This window comes from Amphibalanus amphitrite, unplaced genomic scaffold, assembly GCF_019059575.1.
Source record: "Amphibalanus amphitrite isolate SeventyFive unplaced genomic scaffold, NRLGWU_Aamphi_draft 002664F_arrow, whole genome shotgun sequence".
NCBI classification, from domain to species: Eukaryota; Metazoa; Arthropoda; class Thecostraca; order Balanomorpha; family Balanidae; genus Amphibalanus; species Amphibalanus amphitrite.
In genome coordinates, this window is record NW_024884063.1 from 8,247 (window position 1) to 22,170 (window position 13,924).

The 13,924-nt window shown below is 56.5% G+C and overlaps 1 protein-coding gene across 1 annotated transcript; it reads right to left on the reverse strand.

The window, feature by feature from the left end:
- Window positions 1-335: 335 nt before the first annotated feature.
- LOC122377243 (probable cytosolic oligopeptidase A) lies at window positions 336-12,327 on the reverse strand. The gene is made up of 4 exons (XM_043357198.1): window positions 12,148-12,327; window positions 10,303-10,402; window positions 1,458-1,585; window positions 336-1,074 (listed from the first exon to the last, which is right to left on the reverse strand). Exons 1-4 carry the CDS (start codon window positions 12,177-12,179, stop codon window positions 930-932), a joined length of 405 nt encoding a protein of 134 aa, XP_043213133.1. The 5' UTR covers window positions 12,180-12,327; the 3' UTR covers window positions 336-929.
- Window positions 12,328-13,924: the final 1,597 nt, after the last annotated feature.

A 13,924-nucleotide genomic window follows, 5' to 3' on the forward strand; every position in this document is an offset into this window, starting at 1 on the left:
CCGTACCGTACCGTACCGGTCCGTCCGTACCGTCCCGTACCGTACCGTACCGGTCCGTACCGTACCGGTCCGTACCGTACCGTACCGGCGTACCGTACCGTACCGGTCCGTACCGTCCGTCGGTGCTGGCCGCTGGGCCGTCCTCCGGGACCAGGCCGCCGGGCCGCCGCCCTGCAGTTCAGCGCCACCACTGCAGCTTCCTAATCCCACCATCCACCCGGCACAGGCAGGGCTGATGTTGCCAGCAATAAGTACCTCATTGGGCGATATACGGGTGACGGGTGCGCTGGCTCAGCGACCCCGGCACACCTGCTCTCCAACCCACACTACTGGGCGATACAGGATATCATGTATTGGGACGATCGCACTCGGCCATTGAGCAGCTCGGCTCCCGTTTGCACAGCTCCTAGTCATCACACCACTACGGCGGCTGGCCGACAGCCGGGGCGGGGGGCGGGGGGCGGGGGCGGGGGCGGGGGCGGGGGCGTGACACCGACAGCCGCCCACCGGGCCCCCCTGCTCACTGCTCAGCCACCGGACACCGGCCGCGCCGGCGCCGGCAGACGCCCGGGAACGGGGACGCTCCCAGCGGCGCCGCGCCGCGCCTGGACACTGCGTACTGTGTACAGTGTGTACTGCGCGGGCGGACCGGTCCACAGCGGCCGGCCGGCGGCGGCGGCATAGACTGACAGCCGCCTCCGATAACAACACAATACAACAACACAGGGCCGCGGTGCTGCGGTCTGGTACAGCGGCACGGAGGCCGGGCCGCTCAGCCGTGCTGCTGCTGCCGGCCCAGTCGGCACGGGGCCGGCCGGGCGGCTCAGCCGTGCTGCTGCTGCCGGCCCAGTCGGTGCAGGCCGGCCGGGCGGCTCAGCCGTGCTGCTGCTGCCGGCCCAGTCGGCACGGGGCCGGCCGGGCCGGGCCGCTCAGCCGTGCTGCTGCTGCCGGCCCAGTCGGTGCAGGCCGTGCAGCCGGATGAAGGCGTCACAGGTGGGGTCTCGGCCGCGGAACCGGCGAAACACCTCGGACGGGTGGACGGCGCCGCCGGCAGACAGATAAGTGTCCCGGAACCTGCCGCCGCGGCAGACAGTGTCAGACAGAGCGACAGACAGCGTCAGACAGACCCAGACACAGCCCAGACAGCGGCAGACACAGCCCAGACACAGACACAGCCCAGACAGAGCAGACACAGACCCAGACAGAGCGGCAGACAGCGTCAGACAGAGCGGCAGACACGGCCCAGACACAGCCCAGACAGAGCCCAGACAGCGTCAGACACGGCCCGGGCAGAGCGTCACGCGTCGCTCAGACACAGTCCACCAGACCTGAACAGTGACCAGTGACCAGTGACCAGTGACCACCATACCAGCACATCGGACACCGGTCTGGTGCGCGCGTGTGCTGCCCCCCCCCCCCCCTCTGGGTGGGCGCCGGGCGGGCGGCGCGGCTCCCACCTTTTTCCGACGGCGCGCAGCTGTTCCGTGTCGCCGGCGCACTCGCTGAAGGCGGCCGACACGTCGGCGCCAATCATCCGGGCCCAGAGTGCGCTGTACACGCCGCCGCCGAGGTCCTGCGCCAGCGACTGTCGGACAAAGACAAGGACTCAGACAGACACGGACTCAGACAGACACGGACACAGACACAGACAGACAGACACAGACACAGACAGACACAGACACAGACAGACAGACACAGACACAGACAGACACAGACAGACAGACAGAGACACAGACAGACAGACAGAGACACAGACACACGGCGCCAGCGACTGTCGGACACAGACACAGACTCAGACAGACAGACAGACAGACAGACAGACAGACAGACAGACACAGACAGACAGACAGACAGAGACAGGCAGACAGTCGAAGACACGGACACGGACACAGTATCACTAGCAGGTGCTCGCGGCGGTCGGCGGTAGGAGAGGCCCAGGTCCGGCAGCTGGGGCTGCAGCCCAGTCTCCACTCCTCCCGTGCCCTCTGTCAGTCGGTCAGAGCAGTGAGCCCGCACTGAAGCGACAAAGGCCGACCGACGGGCCAACGAAAGGAGGAACAGCGGGCCTGTAGTGAGGATAATGTAGTAGTGGGGGCGTGGGGAGGTGGCGGGGAAGGTCTCCACTCCTCAGGTCTGTCGACAAAGGTGGTGTGCTGCTGGTGCGGTACTGGTGGTTGCTGGACGTGGTGCTCCCCCCCCGCCCCCCACCGGCGGCGGCGGCGGGGGGCGCCCGCCGGCCAGCACCCGACACTGGCCACCCGACCCGCGGGGTCGGATACCTGGGGGGGGGGGGGGGGGGGGAATCAGACCGACACTGGCCACCCGATCCGCGGGGTCCCCTCTCTGAGGGGAGGGGAGGGGAGGGGCCACAGACAGACGGGAGCCGGCCGGCCTGTGGCTATAATAGTGCACTCTGCTCGGTGGACTATCTTCTTGCGGGCCACAATCCGCTGGTGCAAACAGTGAACAGTGCTTCTCTTCTTGTATTTGAGTTTTGACCGACTTCGGAGGCTGCTGGAGAGGAACTGAATCAGGATTGGGTCGGGGGCTCTCTCACTGGGTCGGATGAAATCATAAGGCACGTGCAGTTATGGCGGCCGGCGCGGCGCGTCTTATCTCACAATGGGTCGTTTAAGCTCGGGTGTCGCTAAGGCTCGAGTGACGCTCAGGCCACCAGTCACCACAGGCCGGCCAACCCCGCCCGGTCACGGGTGTATGTCTGTCTGCACATCACATGACCCATCAGTATGGTGCCAAGACCGGTAATGAAGGAGCTGACCCGGAGTACAGTCACTTCCCGGCCAGTGATTGTTCAGGTATCGCTGGGTGTCGAACACCAGGCGGGGTCGTGGCGGCGCCTCGTCCCTGACTGTGCTCCATTCCGTGTGCGGCCCCGGCGCCTCGTCCCTGACAGTGGTCCATTCCGTGTGCGGCCCCGGCGCCTCGTCCCTGACTGTGGTCCATTCCGTGTGCGGCCCCGGCGCCTCGTCCCTGACTGTGGTCCAGTCCGTGTGCGGCCCCGGCGCCTCGTCCCTGACTGTGGTCCAGTCCGTGTGCGGCCCCGGCGCCTCGTCCCTGACAGTGGTCCGTTCCGTGTGCGGCCCCGGCGCCTCGTCCCTGACAGTGGTCCATTCCGTGTGCGGCCGCGGCGCCTCGTCCCTGACAGTGGTCCATTCCGTGTGCGGCCCCGGCGCCTCGTCCCTGACAGTGGTCCGTTCCGTGTGCGGCCCCGGCGCCTCGTCCCTGACAGTGGTCCGTTCCGTGTGCGGCCCCGGCGCCTCGTCCCTGACTGTGGTCCATTCCGTGTGCGACCCCGGCGCCTCGTCCCTGACAGTGGTCCGTTCCGTGTGCGGCCCCGGCGCCTCGTCCCTGACTGTGGTCCATTCCGTGTGCGGCCCCGGCGCCTCGTCCCTGACAGTGGTCCGTTCCGTGTGCGGCCCCGGCGCCTCGTCCCTGACTGTGGTCCATTCCGTGTGCGACCCCGGCGCCTCGTCCCTGACTGCGGGCCATCCCGTGTGCGGCCGCGGCGCCTCGTCCCTGACTGTGGTCCAGTCCGTGTGCGGCCCCGGCGCCTCGTCCCTGACTGTGGTCCATTCCGTGTGCGGCCCCGGCGCCTCGTCCCTGACTGTGGCCCATTCCGTGTGCGGCCCCGGCGCCTCGTCCCTGACTGTGGTCCAGTCCGTGTGCGGCCCCGGCGCCTCGTCCCTGACTGTGGTCCATTCCGTGTGCGGCCCCGGCGCCTCGTCCCTGACTGTGGCCCATTCCGTGTGCGCTGCCGCTCTGTGTGTTTGGCTGTGGGACTCGCCGCTGTAAAGTCTTACAGTCTCATTTGATCCACTAAGGTGCTATACTACTGTCACAGTGTCCAACGTCCATTGTAATACACTGTGCTGTACCGGCCTGTCGGTACATCTGCTGGGTACACTATGCTGTACCGGCCTGTCGGTACATCTGCTGGGTACACTGTGCTGTACCGGGCTGTCGGTAGATATTCTGGGTACACTGTGCTGTTCCGGCCTGTCGGTACATCTGCTGGGTACACTGTATTGGTACCGGGCTGTCGGTACATCTGCTGGGTAAACTGTGCTGTACCGGCCTGTCGGTACATCTGCTGGGTACACTGTGCTGTACCGGCCTGTCGGTACATCTGCTGGGTACAGTAGGTCTATTAAAAAAGTCCCCAGCACCAGTGGGCGCTGCCTTCGCTGAGCCGAACCCCCGTCTGCCTGTCCCATATCGCGCCGGGCTCAGGTCAGGTAGGGTCAGCGGGACCGCTCGGTCCGGCCCGCGGGCGGTGGACGGCCGGCCGGTAACGCTTTCCCCAGCCAGCTGTAAAATCCAGCAAACGGGACGGCCACCGCTCAGCGCAGCGAAACCGATGTTAAAGAATGGCAGTAGATGTGCATGGCCACAATGATTATGAGATAGTCATTGTTAGCCCGTGCCCCACAGGAATGCCTAGACTCTCACGCCCTGTTGGAGGGGAAATGGGGATTGAGCTGAGCATCATTCTTATAACTCAGCTTTGGGCATTTAAAGGTAGTGTGCCAGCTTTCTTGGACCGTATGGAGTTAATGGCCCAGATAAGGAGAACCGGATTTTTAGAACTTATCCATACCTTCAAAACTCATGGAAACGTCTTAAATTCTTCAAATTTTGAGTACCCCAGTGCGAAATTCGCCCCGACGGGTTGTCGGTCGTACCCCAACCACATTTCACACCACTATGAACAATAAATGCACACACTGAAATCGCTATTACCGATATGCTCATCCAATCAAGTTTCGATAAACCCGTTCATCATCAGCTCCTGCGGTTTCGAACACGCCTGTTAGGTGGCTTCTGATGCTCGTCGAGGTCGGAATTTCCAAATACGCGTGGTGCGTCGGGCCGCGCGCTCTGACTTCGGCCAAGAAAAATGCGTCAGCTGATCATTGTCATTTCTGCCACTTGCGTGTGGTGAAATGGGGTCATAACTTATAAGACGGCTTTTTCATATCAATTATTTTACATAAAATCATATTTCAAACCATAAATAATGTTCGACAGCCAAATAAAAGAAACAATACCAATACGGGCTTACAGTTTAAGGCTCGACATTGTGTTGTCTACGATTAGACAGCTGATAGCTCATTCCCGTACGTCGTATGGTCGTAACACTATAATGACCTTTGCTTATTGTCACAAGTGCGCCGCATTCGCGATTGTTGCCCGACGCCTGTTTGCAGGTGAGCCCACTACAGTTGTTATACATATCTAAAAACCGAAAAACTTTTAGGCGAAAAAGGCACTATTCCAGGCCCATTTTTGATTTTTTTTTTTTGCGATATTAGGTAAAAACAGAAGCTTCTTATCCTAGGAAAAATAAAATGGGAAATCTTTCAAAGGTGGCACACTACCTTTAAGTGGTATTCGAAGTAGCGTCAAAAGTAGCAAAAAGAAGAAAAAATACTTCAGTCAATTTTAGATCGGGTCAGAGCCAGAGGTCATGTCACCAGAGGTCATCGATGGTAAAATTTTGCATGGACAGGGTGCGTTGCGCGCATCGGTGCATTGGGTTTCCAATTTCCATGGAAACATCAACAGACTCGGAAGCTCGCAACGCTAGCGTGGAGCCGAATTCATATCAACCGCCGCAACAATGCAGCAGCGCAGCGCAGCGTGCTGCAGAGCGCAGCGCGGGACCGTGAAACACCGCCCAGGGCTATCCATGTGTCAGGGCAATCCAACCCACGTGTTGAGCTCGGCCCCAGCGGAGCCTGAGGCCCAGGACTCCCGCCCAGGGCCCCTGTCTCCCCCTAATTTCTGTCATTCTTCCCACTCTGAAATCGACCAAAAGAGCCTAACCTAACACAACAATCAGCTCGTTTACCGCTATGTCTGAATAATATTGTCAGATTTAATTAAGGTCAACGGCTTAGCATGTAAATAACAACAACTGCCACCCCTATTATGAGATAACCAATTGTTTTCCCACAAACACTTAAAAGTTTTTAGCTTAAAACTTGCATGAAATTAATTTTACCAGCCTCGTGTTCCTCTTATCAAAACGCTTCAAATGAATCAAATGTTGACCTTTAAAGGTCATTTGAAAAATTTGGCCGATGTTCAAAGACATGACCTGACCAGAAATGGTCATGATGCATAGCAGGATATTAGATCCGTATCGTGGAACTTTACAAACACTTCAGATGATTTCATGTCTATCAAAAATAATTATTACATGGCTCATATGTAAGCTGGGTGTGTGATCATGCTTACGAGTATGTTGAACGCAACTGATAATGTTCTGTTGGCCACAATTTCTATAGCTAATTTATCCTTCCGGATTTCATATTTTTATTTATGACACCTTGACGATGTCGAGAAAAAAAAAACACTTAGGAGATTTAGCAGCCTGAAATACATTCAATATAAGGAAGGGACGGTCAAGGGTGCTAGATTCCTTCCGTCCTCGCTATCCTCAGGAAAAACCAATCTGCATCGCCCCTAGTCTTCATGCTTCCCTCTCTGGGCTGGAGGTCACCCCACTAGTTAACCTGTAGTTGATGTCGGATTGTCGGATCCATTCCAGGACACATAATCCTCTTCGGGTGACCGTTTGGGAGACGACTGGACCGTCCCGACAGGGCAATGATCCCACGGGAACAGTCTCGCTTCCGCAGATCACTGTCGCTGGCTCGCACAAGCCAATTACTACACCAGAGCATAGTTATGTCATAGCTCTGCAATGGCCTTTTCAGACCGAAAAAGATGGCACCCAACAAAACAAACAATTTTCTCATTCAGTATTTTATATCATCAAGCACCACATGTTTTCAGAGTGTTTATTATGCGTTCCGTCCAAAAAAGCGCAGTTAAATTTTCTCCCATTGACTTGAATGATCTCAAAATTGATCCGGCCTTTCTGTCAACAATGTCAAACTTGCAAAGTAAACGTTTCAAATATATACCTACTGAGTGCCCATTGAAATCGCTGAAAGTTCTAAAGCGATCGGTTAGTCGGTGTATTTATATATGATGAGCAGAGGAACTTTCTTTGAGGTAAGGTCACTTGACGTGACCTGGTGTTATGACCTTGAATTGAAGGACTTGGGCGGGAAAAAATGGGTCATTTTAAATCTTAAAATGCTAGATTTTAACAACCATTGCAAACACTATCTCGCCCAAAGAGCGAGTGAGAACTGAGAAGGGAGCGATTCCCTAACCCCATGTTTAGCTCCTATAATTGAGCTGGGTGCTAGAGCCTCGCGGAAAAAAACGAGCGCTTGCGTCGTTACGTGACGCAGCGACTGGTATCCCATTTTCAAATATCAGTGACCTCTTAGGGCAAGTCAAGGGCGCCAAGGCATTGGATCGGTTTTTGGTAAATAACTTCGCAAAAATGGTCGCATTATCGTCATTTCGATACAATCATGTTTTCTGTTCTCAGACGCGTCGATTTATATGCTTTTTTGTTTAGGTGAAGCAATTTATAATGTTTACCTCAGGTCAATGTCATGTTAGGGCATCACAGGTCAAGAAGCTGTTGAAAGGAGGACATGTTGCATAACATTTGATTCGGCAAGTCTTGCAAAGTCCATTGATGGCTGTCCAGACTGGCCACTGGCCAGCTAATTTTGATCGGTAGTTATTGACGAAGCACTCCTATGACCCTAGTGACGTCATAAATGACGTCACGCAAGGAGAACAATGCAAAAGTGAAGCATTAGACCTTACCAAGAATGTATGGAAGTCACGATTTCATGTGCTTGAGGTATAGTTTCAGATAATTTCCGACGCCAAATTAACAGTTTCCATATTTCCGCATTATGCTTATATGACACTAAGTGCATTGCGGATTTGCATCATTTTATAACCGACAACCGTGCAGAGGTTTACCCGTCGTAGTTAAACCTCATAGTTTTACCGTCATAGTTAACCCTCGCCCGATGGGAGGGGCAATTTGACCCCCGCCTGTGGTTTTTCCTGAATAGCAAGAAAACGGCGGCGCGCAGCGCCGCCAAATTTTTAGTACCTTTTGGGCATCAATTTGACACCTTCACACAAAATTTCAAGTCTTAAGTCACCTTAGGTCAGGAGTTATTGAGGTCAAACTGAGGTCATGTTCGAGCAAAAATGAGCAAAAAACATGAAATCTTGAAACGCTCCCGAAAGCTACAGTTACCAAGCAATTTTAAAGTTCTTTATATGGCCATGTAGAAAAAAGGCGGCACTACAAAACTGCTATCTCGGATTTTCAGAATTGTGAGATTTTGACCCCAAAAATGGGGAAAAATTGTTTTTTTTAAAGAAAAACGTAAAAAATACGAAAATTTTCCGAACTTCGAAACAACCGGAATATGTGTGATAGTCCCTGAGCCTTTCTATATGCCTACCAATTTTAAGATCGATACCTCCTTTTTTGGCCAAGTTATAGCGAAAAAACTGTTCAAAATTGATGACGTCAATTTTTTTTAACTCAATTGTTAGCAATTCTAGACTACGTAGCGCAAAACAAAGACCACCATTGAACTCCCCGAGACGAGCTGCATCGAATCGATAACCATTTTGTGCAAAAATATCAACTTTGAAATTTGACCCTATTTGACCTGACCTTAACCTGACCTTCACCAGAACATCATCTTAACTGACCCCAAAGGTTGCCTGACCCACATAATCGTATTTGGTAAATAAAAAGGACCATAAAACATTCAACACATGGTATTTTCATATTGTGACCCTCAGTGACCTGACCTCTGTGACCTGAACTGGTATCAGTGACCTCAAATAGCAAAATATGTGTTTGACGAACATTTCCCCATCGATGATTTTCAATGAAATGCATTTTACTCGATTTTACAACGCATTTCTTGAAATGCCTTAACCGGTGAAAATTCGACATTGGACCTGACCTTTGACGTCATCAGTTTGACCTAGGTCAATGAAATTGGGTCACAAGGTAGTTCCTTGTTGGGGCTATCTAACACCGTTTGCCGCTTGTCACTATGTTGCGTGGTTCTCGAGATCTTGGGGGGGGGGGGGCAAATTGCCCTCCCCCAGTAGGGCGCGTTGCTCGGCAACCCCAACGGGGCGCGGGTTAAGTGACCTGACCTGAAAACGTGGTTGATTTCAAATGATCCGGCTTGAATCAAATGTAAGGTATATGAAATGTCAGCCTTCTCAGTGTGCTTTGAGCTACCTACCGCAAAAAATACATGGTGGCGGCATCCATCCCTCCTTCTCGGCCGTCGAGGGTTGAACACCGCTTCGAATTATTGCAGATAATGATGCGACCGAAAACAAAGCATTTATCTGCGTCTAGAACGCCCGCTGACTTGTTGGACAAGATCCCCAATCTTAATTCGCTAGATGTGAATAGAATACTCGGTATGTGATGCATATATACCCCTCGATTTGCCCTCGTGCTAAGTCTATTCTCATCATCACTGTCGCTTTTTTATCCGAGATTATGTCCCCGCTAAACGGTTTGCTTGCTTGCGTTGAATAGTCATTACGGATTATTGAAGGATTATGATAAAATAGGAATGGGGCAAGGGAGGATATGCACTGCAGGTGCTTAATTTAGGATCACAAAGGCATCATTTCCGGCGTCGTGCCGAGTCCCTATCTTCCCCTCCTCTGCACTGCGGCATCTCTGCGCCCCACACACGGCGTCCTCACTCCACGGCCGGCCGCCGCCAACTGACCCACTCGCCGGGCGCCGCGACCTGACCCGTGTCGCTGCCGCGGCCTGCGCAATAGAGTCGGGGCTGGAATCCGGGGGTTCGGCCGGCCGGCCGCCTCTGGAGCGGGGGACTTTTTTAGTAGACCTACTGTACACTGTGCTGTACCGGCCTGTCGGTACATCTGCTGGGTACACTGTGCTGTACCGGCCTGTCGGTACCTCTGCTACCACTGTGCTGTACCGGCCTGTCGGTACATCTGCTGGGTACACTATGCTGTACCGGCCTGTCGGTACATCTGCTGGGTACACTGTGCTGTACCGGGCTGTCGGTACCTCTGCTACCACTGTGCTGTACCGGCCTGTCGGTACCTCTGCTGGGTACACTGTGCTGTACCGGGCTGTCGGTACATCTGCTGGGTACACTGTGCTGTACCGGCCTGTCGGTACATCTGCTGGGTACACTGTGCTGTACCGGCCTGTCGGTACATCTGCTGGGTACACTGTGCTGTACCGGGCTGTCGGTACCTCTGCTACCACTGTGCTGTACCGGCCTGTTTGTACCTCTGCTGGGTACACTGTGCTGTACCGGGCTGTCGGTACATCTGCTGGCCGGCCGCGGTGTGCCGCTCTCTCACCTGTACGAAACTCATGGTGTGCGCGTCCTTGCTGTGCAGCTGGAACGGCAGGAACTGGCTGTAGAGCTCCTGCTGCAGGTTCAGCCAGAAGCCGTCCTTCCTGGAGGACAGTAATCACAGTCACAGTCACAGACACACAGTCACACAGTCACATACAGACACAGACATACAGTCACAGACAGACACACAGTCACAGACACAGACACACAGTCACAGACACAGTCACAGACACACAGTCACAGACACAGACACACAGTCACAGACACAGACACACAGTCACAGACACGGACACACAGACACACAGTCACAGACACAGACACACAGTCACAGACACAGTCACAGACACACAGTCACAGACACAGACACACAGTCACAGACACAGACACACAGACACACAGTCACAGACACACAGTCACAGACACAGACACACAGTCACAGACACACAGTCACAGTCACAGACACACAGTCACAGACACACAGTCACAGACACAGACACACAGTCACAGACACACAGTCACAGTCACAGACACACAGTCACAGACACAGTCACAGACACAGGCACACAGTCACAGACACACAGTCACAGACACAGACAGACACACAGTCACAGACACACAGTCACAGACAGACACAGACACACAGCCACAGACACACACACGCAGTCACAGACACACAGTCACAGACAGACACATGCACAGACACATGCACAGACACACAGTCACACACAGTCACAGACACACAGTTACAGGCACACAGTCACAGACAGACACACAGTCACCGACAGTCACAGACACACAGCCACAGACACAGTCACAGACACAGTCACAGACACACAGTCACAGTCACAGACACACAGTCACAGACACAGTCACAGACACAGGCACACAGTCACAGACACACAGTCACAGACACAGACACACAGTCACAGACACACAGTCAGACACAGACACACAGTCACAGACACAGACACAGTCAGACACAGACACACAGTCACAGACACAGACACACAGTCACAGACAAAACAGACAGACACACAGTCACAGACACAGACACAGACACAGTCACAGACACACAGACACAGACACACAGTCACAGACACAGTCACAGACACACAGTCCCAGACACACAGTCACAGACACATACACACAGTCACAGACACACAATCACAGACAGACACACAGTCACAGACAGACACAGTCACAGACACAGACATATAGTCACAGACACAGAAACACAGACACAGTCACAGTCACAGACACAGACACACAGTCACAGACACCGACACAGTCACAGACACACAGTCACAGACACCGACACAGTCACAGACACACAGTCACAGACACACAGTCACAGACAGTCACAGACACAGACACACAGTCACAGACACACAGTCACAGACACAGACACACAGTCACAGACACAGACACACAGACACACAGTCACAGACGGAGCGCATCCGGTACAGAACACCCTGATCAGAACGGTACAGCACAGCACGGTACCCTGGTCAGAACGGTACAGCACAGTTGACAGTACCCTGATCAGAACAGTACAGTACAGCACAGCACAGCACAGTACCCTGATCAGAACAGTCAGCGGCACAAGTAAGCGCCAAGCTACAGTCAGCACTGATAATCCTATACGTGACGGTAAAGGGAAGTTACTGCACCGAGCCTGGCACAGCAACCATTCGGCGGCACGGAACCCGCGGTGGAGTGGTACATTATAGCGGTACGGTACCCGCGGTGCATTGGCCCATTATAGCGGCACGGTACCCGCGGTGCAGTGGCCCATTGTAGCGGCACGGTACCCGCGGTGCAGTGGCCCATTATAGCGGCACGGTACCCGAGGTGCAGCTTCAGGTCGAGCTGCGCCATGTACAGCTGCCGGCACAGGTCGTGGCCCTGCAGGTGGTCGCCGGCGGCGATCAGCTGACGGCAGGTGGCCTCGCTGAGTGGGCCGGCACCGGCGGCGGCCGACAGACGCCGCACCGTCTCCGGCTCCCGCAGCCTGGCGCAGCGCACAGCGCAGGGGGCACCGGTCAGTGGTCGGCGGTCACAGCGCAGGGGGCACCGGTCAGTGGTCGGCGGTCACAGCGCAGAGGGCACCGGTCAGTGGTCGGCGGTCAGAGCGCAGAGGGCAGGGGGCACCGGTCAGTGGTCGGCGGTCACAGCGCAGGGGGCACCGGTCAGTAGTCGGCGGTCACAGCGCAGAGGGCACCGGTCAGTGGTCGGCGGTCACAGCGGTCAGTAGTCGGCGGTCAGAGCGCAGGGGGCAGCGGTCAGTAGTCGGCGGTCAGAGCGCAGGGGGTCGGGCCGGGGCACCGGTCAGTAGTCGGCGGTCACAGGGGTCAGTAGTCGGCGGTCAGTAGTCGGCGGTCACAGGGCAGGGGGCACCGGTCAGTAGTCGGCAGTCACAGCGCAGGGGGCAGCGGTCAGTAGTCGGCGGTCAGAGCGCAGGGGGTCGGGCCGGGGCACCGGTCAGTAGTCGGCGGTCACAGGGGTCAGTAGTCGGCGGTCAGTAGTCGGCGGTCACAGGGCAGGGGGCACCGGTCAGTAGTCGGCGGTCAGAGGGCAGGGGGCACCGGTCAGTAGTCGGCGGTCACAGCGCAGGGGGCACCGGTCATTAGTCGGCGGTCACAGCGCAGGGGGCACCGGTCAGTAGTCGGCGGTCACAGCGCACAGGGCAGCGGTCAGTGGTCGGCGGTCACAGCGCAGGGGGCACCGGTCAGTGGTCGGCGGTCACAGCGCAGGGGGCACCGGTCAGTGGTCGGCGGTCACAGCGCAGAGGGCAGGGGGCACCGGTCAGTGGTCGGCGGTCACAGCGCAGGGGGCAGGGGGCACCGGTCAGTGGTCGGCGGTCAGAGAGGGCAGGGGCACCGGTCAGTAGTCGGCGGTCACAGCGCAGAGGGCACCGGTCAGTGGTCGGCGGTCACAGCGCAGAGGGCAGGGGGCACCGGTCAGTAGTCGGCGGTCACAGCGCACAGGGGGCACCGGTCAGTGGTCGGCGGTCACAGCGCAGGGGGCACCGGTCAGTAGTCGGCGGTCAGAGCGCAGGGGGCACCGGTCAGTGGTCGGCGGTCAGAGCGCAGGGGGCAGCGGTCAGTAGTCGGCGGTCACAGCGCAGGGGGCACCGGTCAGTAGTCGGCGGTCACAGCGCAGGGGGCACCGGTCAGTGGTCGGCGGTCAGAGCGCAGGGGACACCCGTCAGTAGTCGGCGGTCACAACGCACAGGGCAGGGGGCACCGGTCAGTAGTCGGCGGTCAGAGAGGGCAGGGAGCACCGGTCAGTAGTCGGCGGTCAGAGAGGGCAGGGAGCACCGGTCAGTAGTCGGCGGTCACAGCGCAGAGGGCACCGGTCAGTAGTCGGCGGTCACAGCGCAGGGGGCACCGGTCAGTAGTCGGCGGTCAGAGAGGGCAGGGGGCAGCGGTCAGTAGTCGGCGGTCACAGCGCAGGGGGCACCGGTCAGTAGTCGGCGGTCACAGCGCAGGGGGCAGGGGGCAGGGGGCAGCGGTCAGTGGTCGGCGGTCACAGCGCAGGGGGCACCGGTCAGTGGTCGGCGGTCAGAGGGCAGGGGGCAGCGGTCAGTAGTCGGCGGTCACAGCGCAGGGAGCACCGGTCAG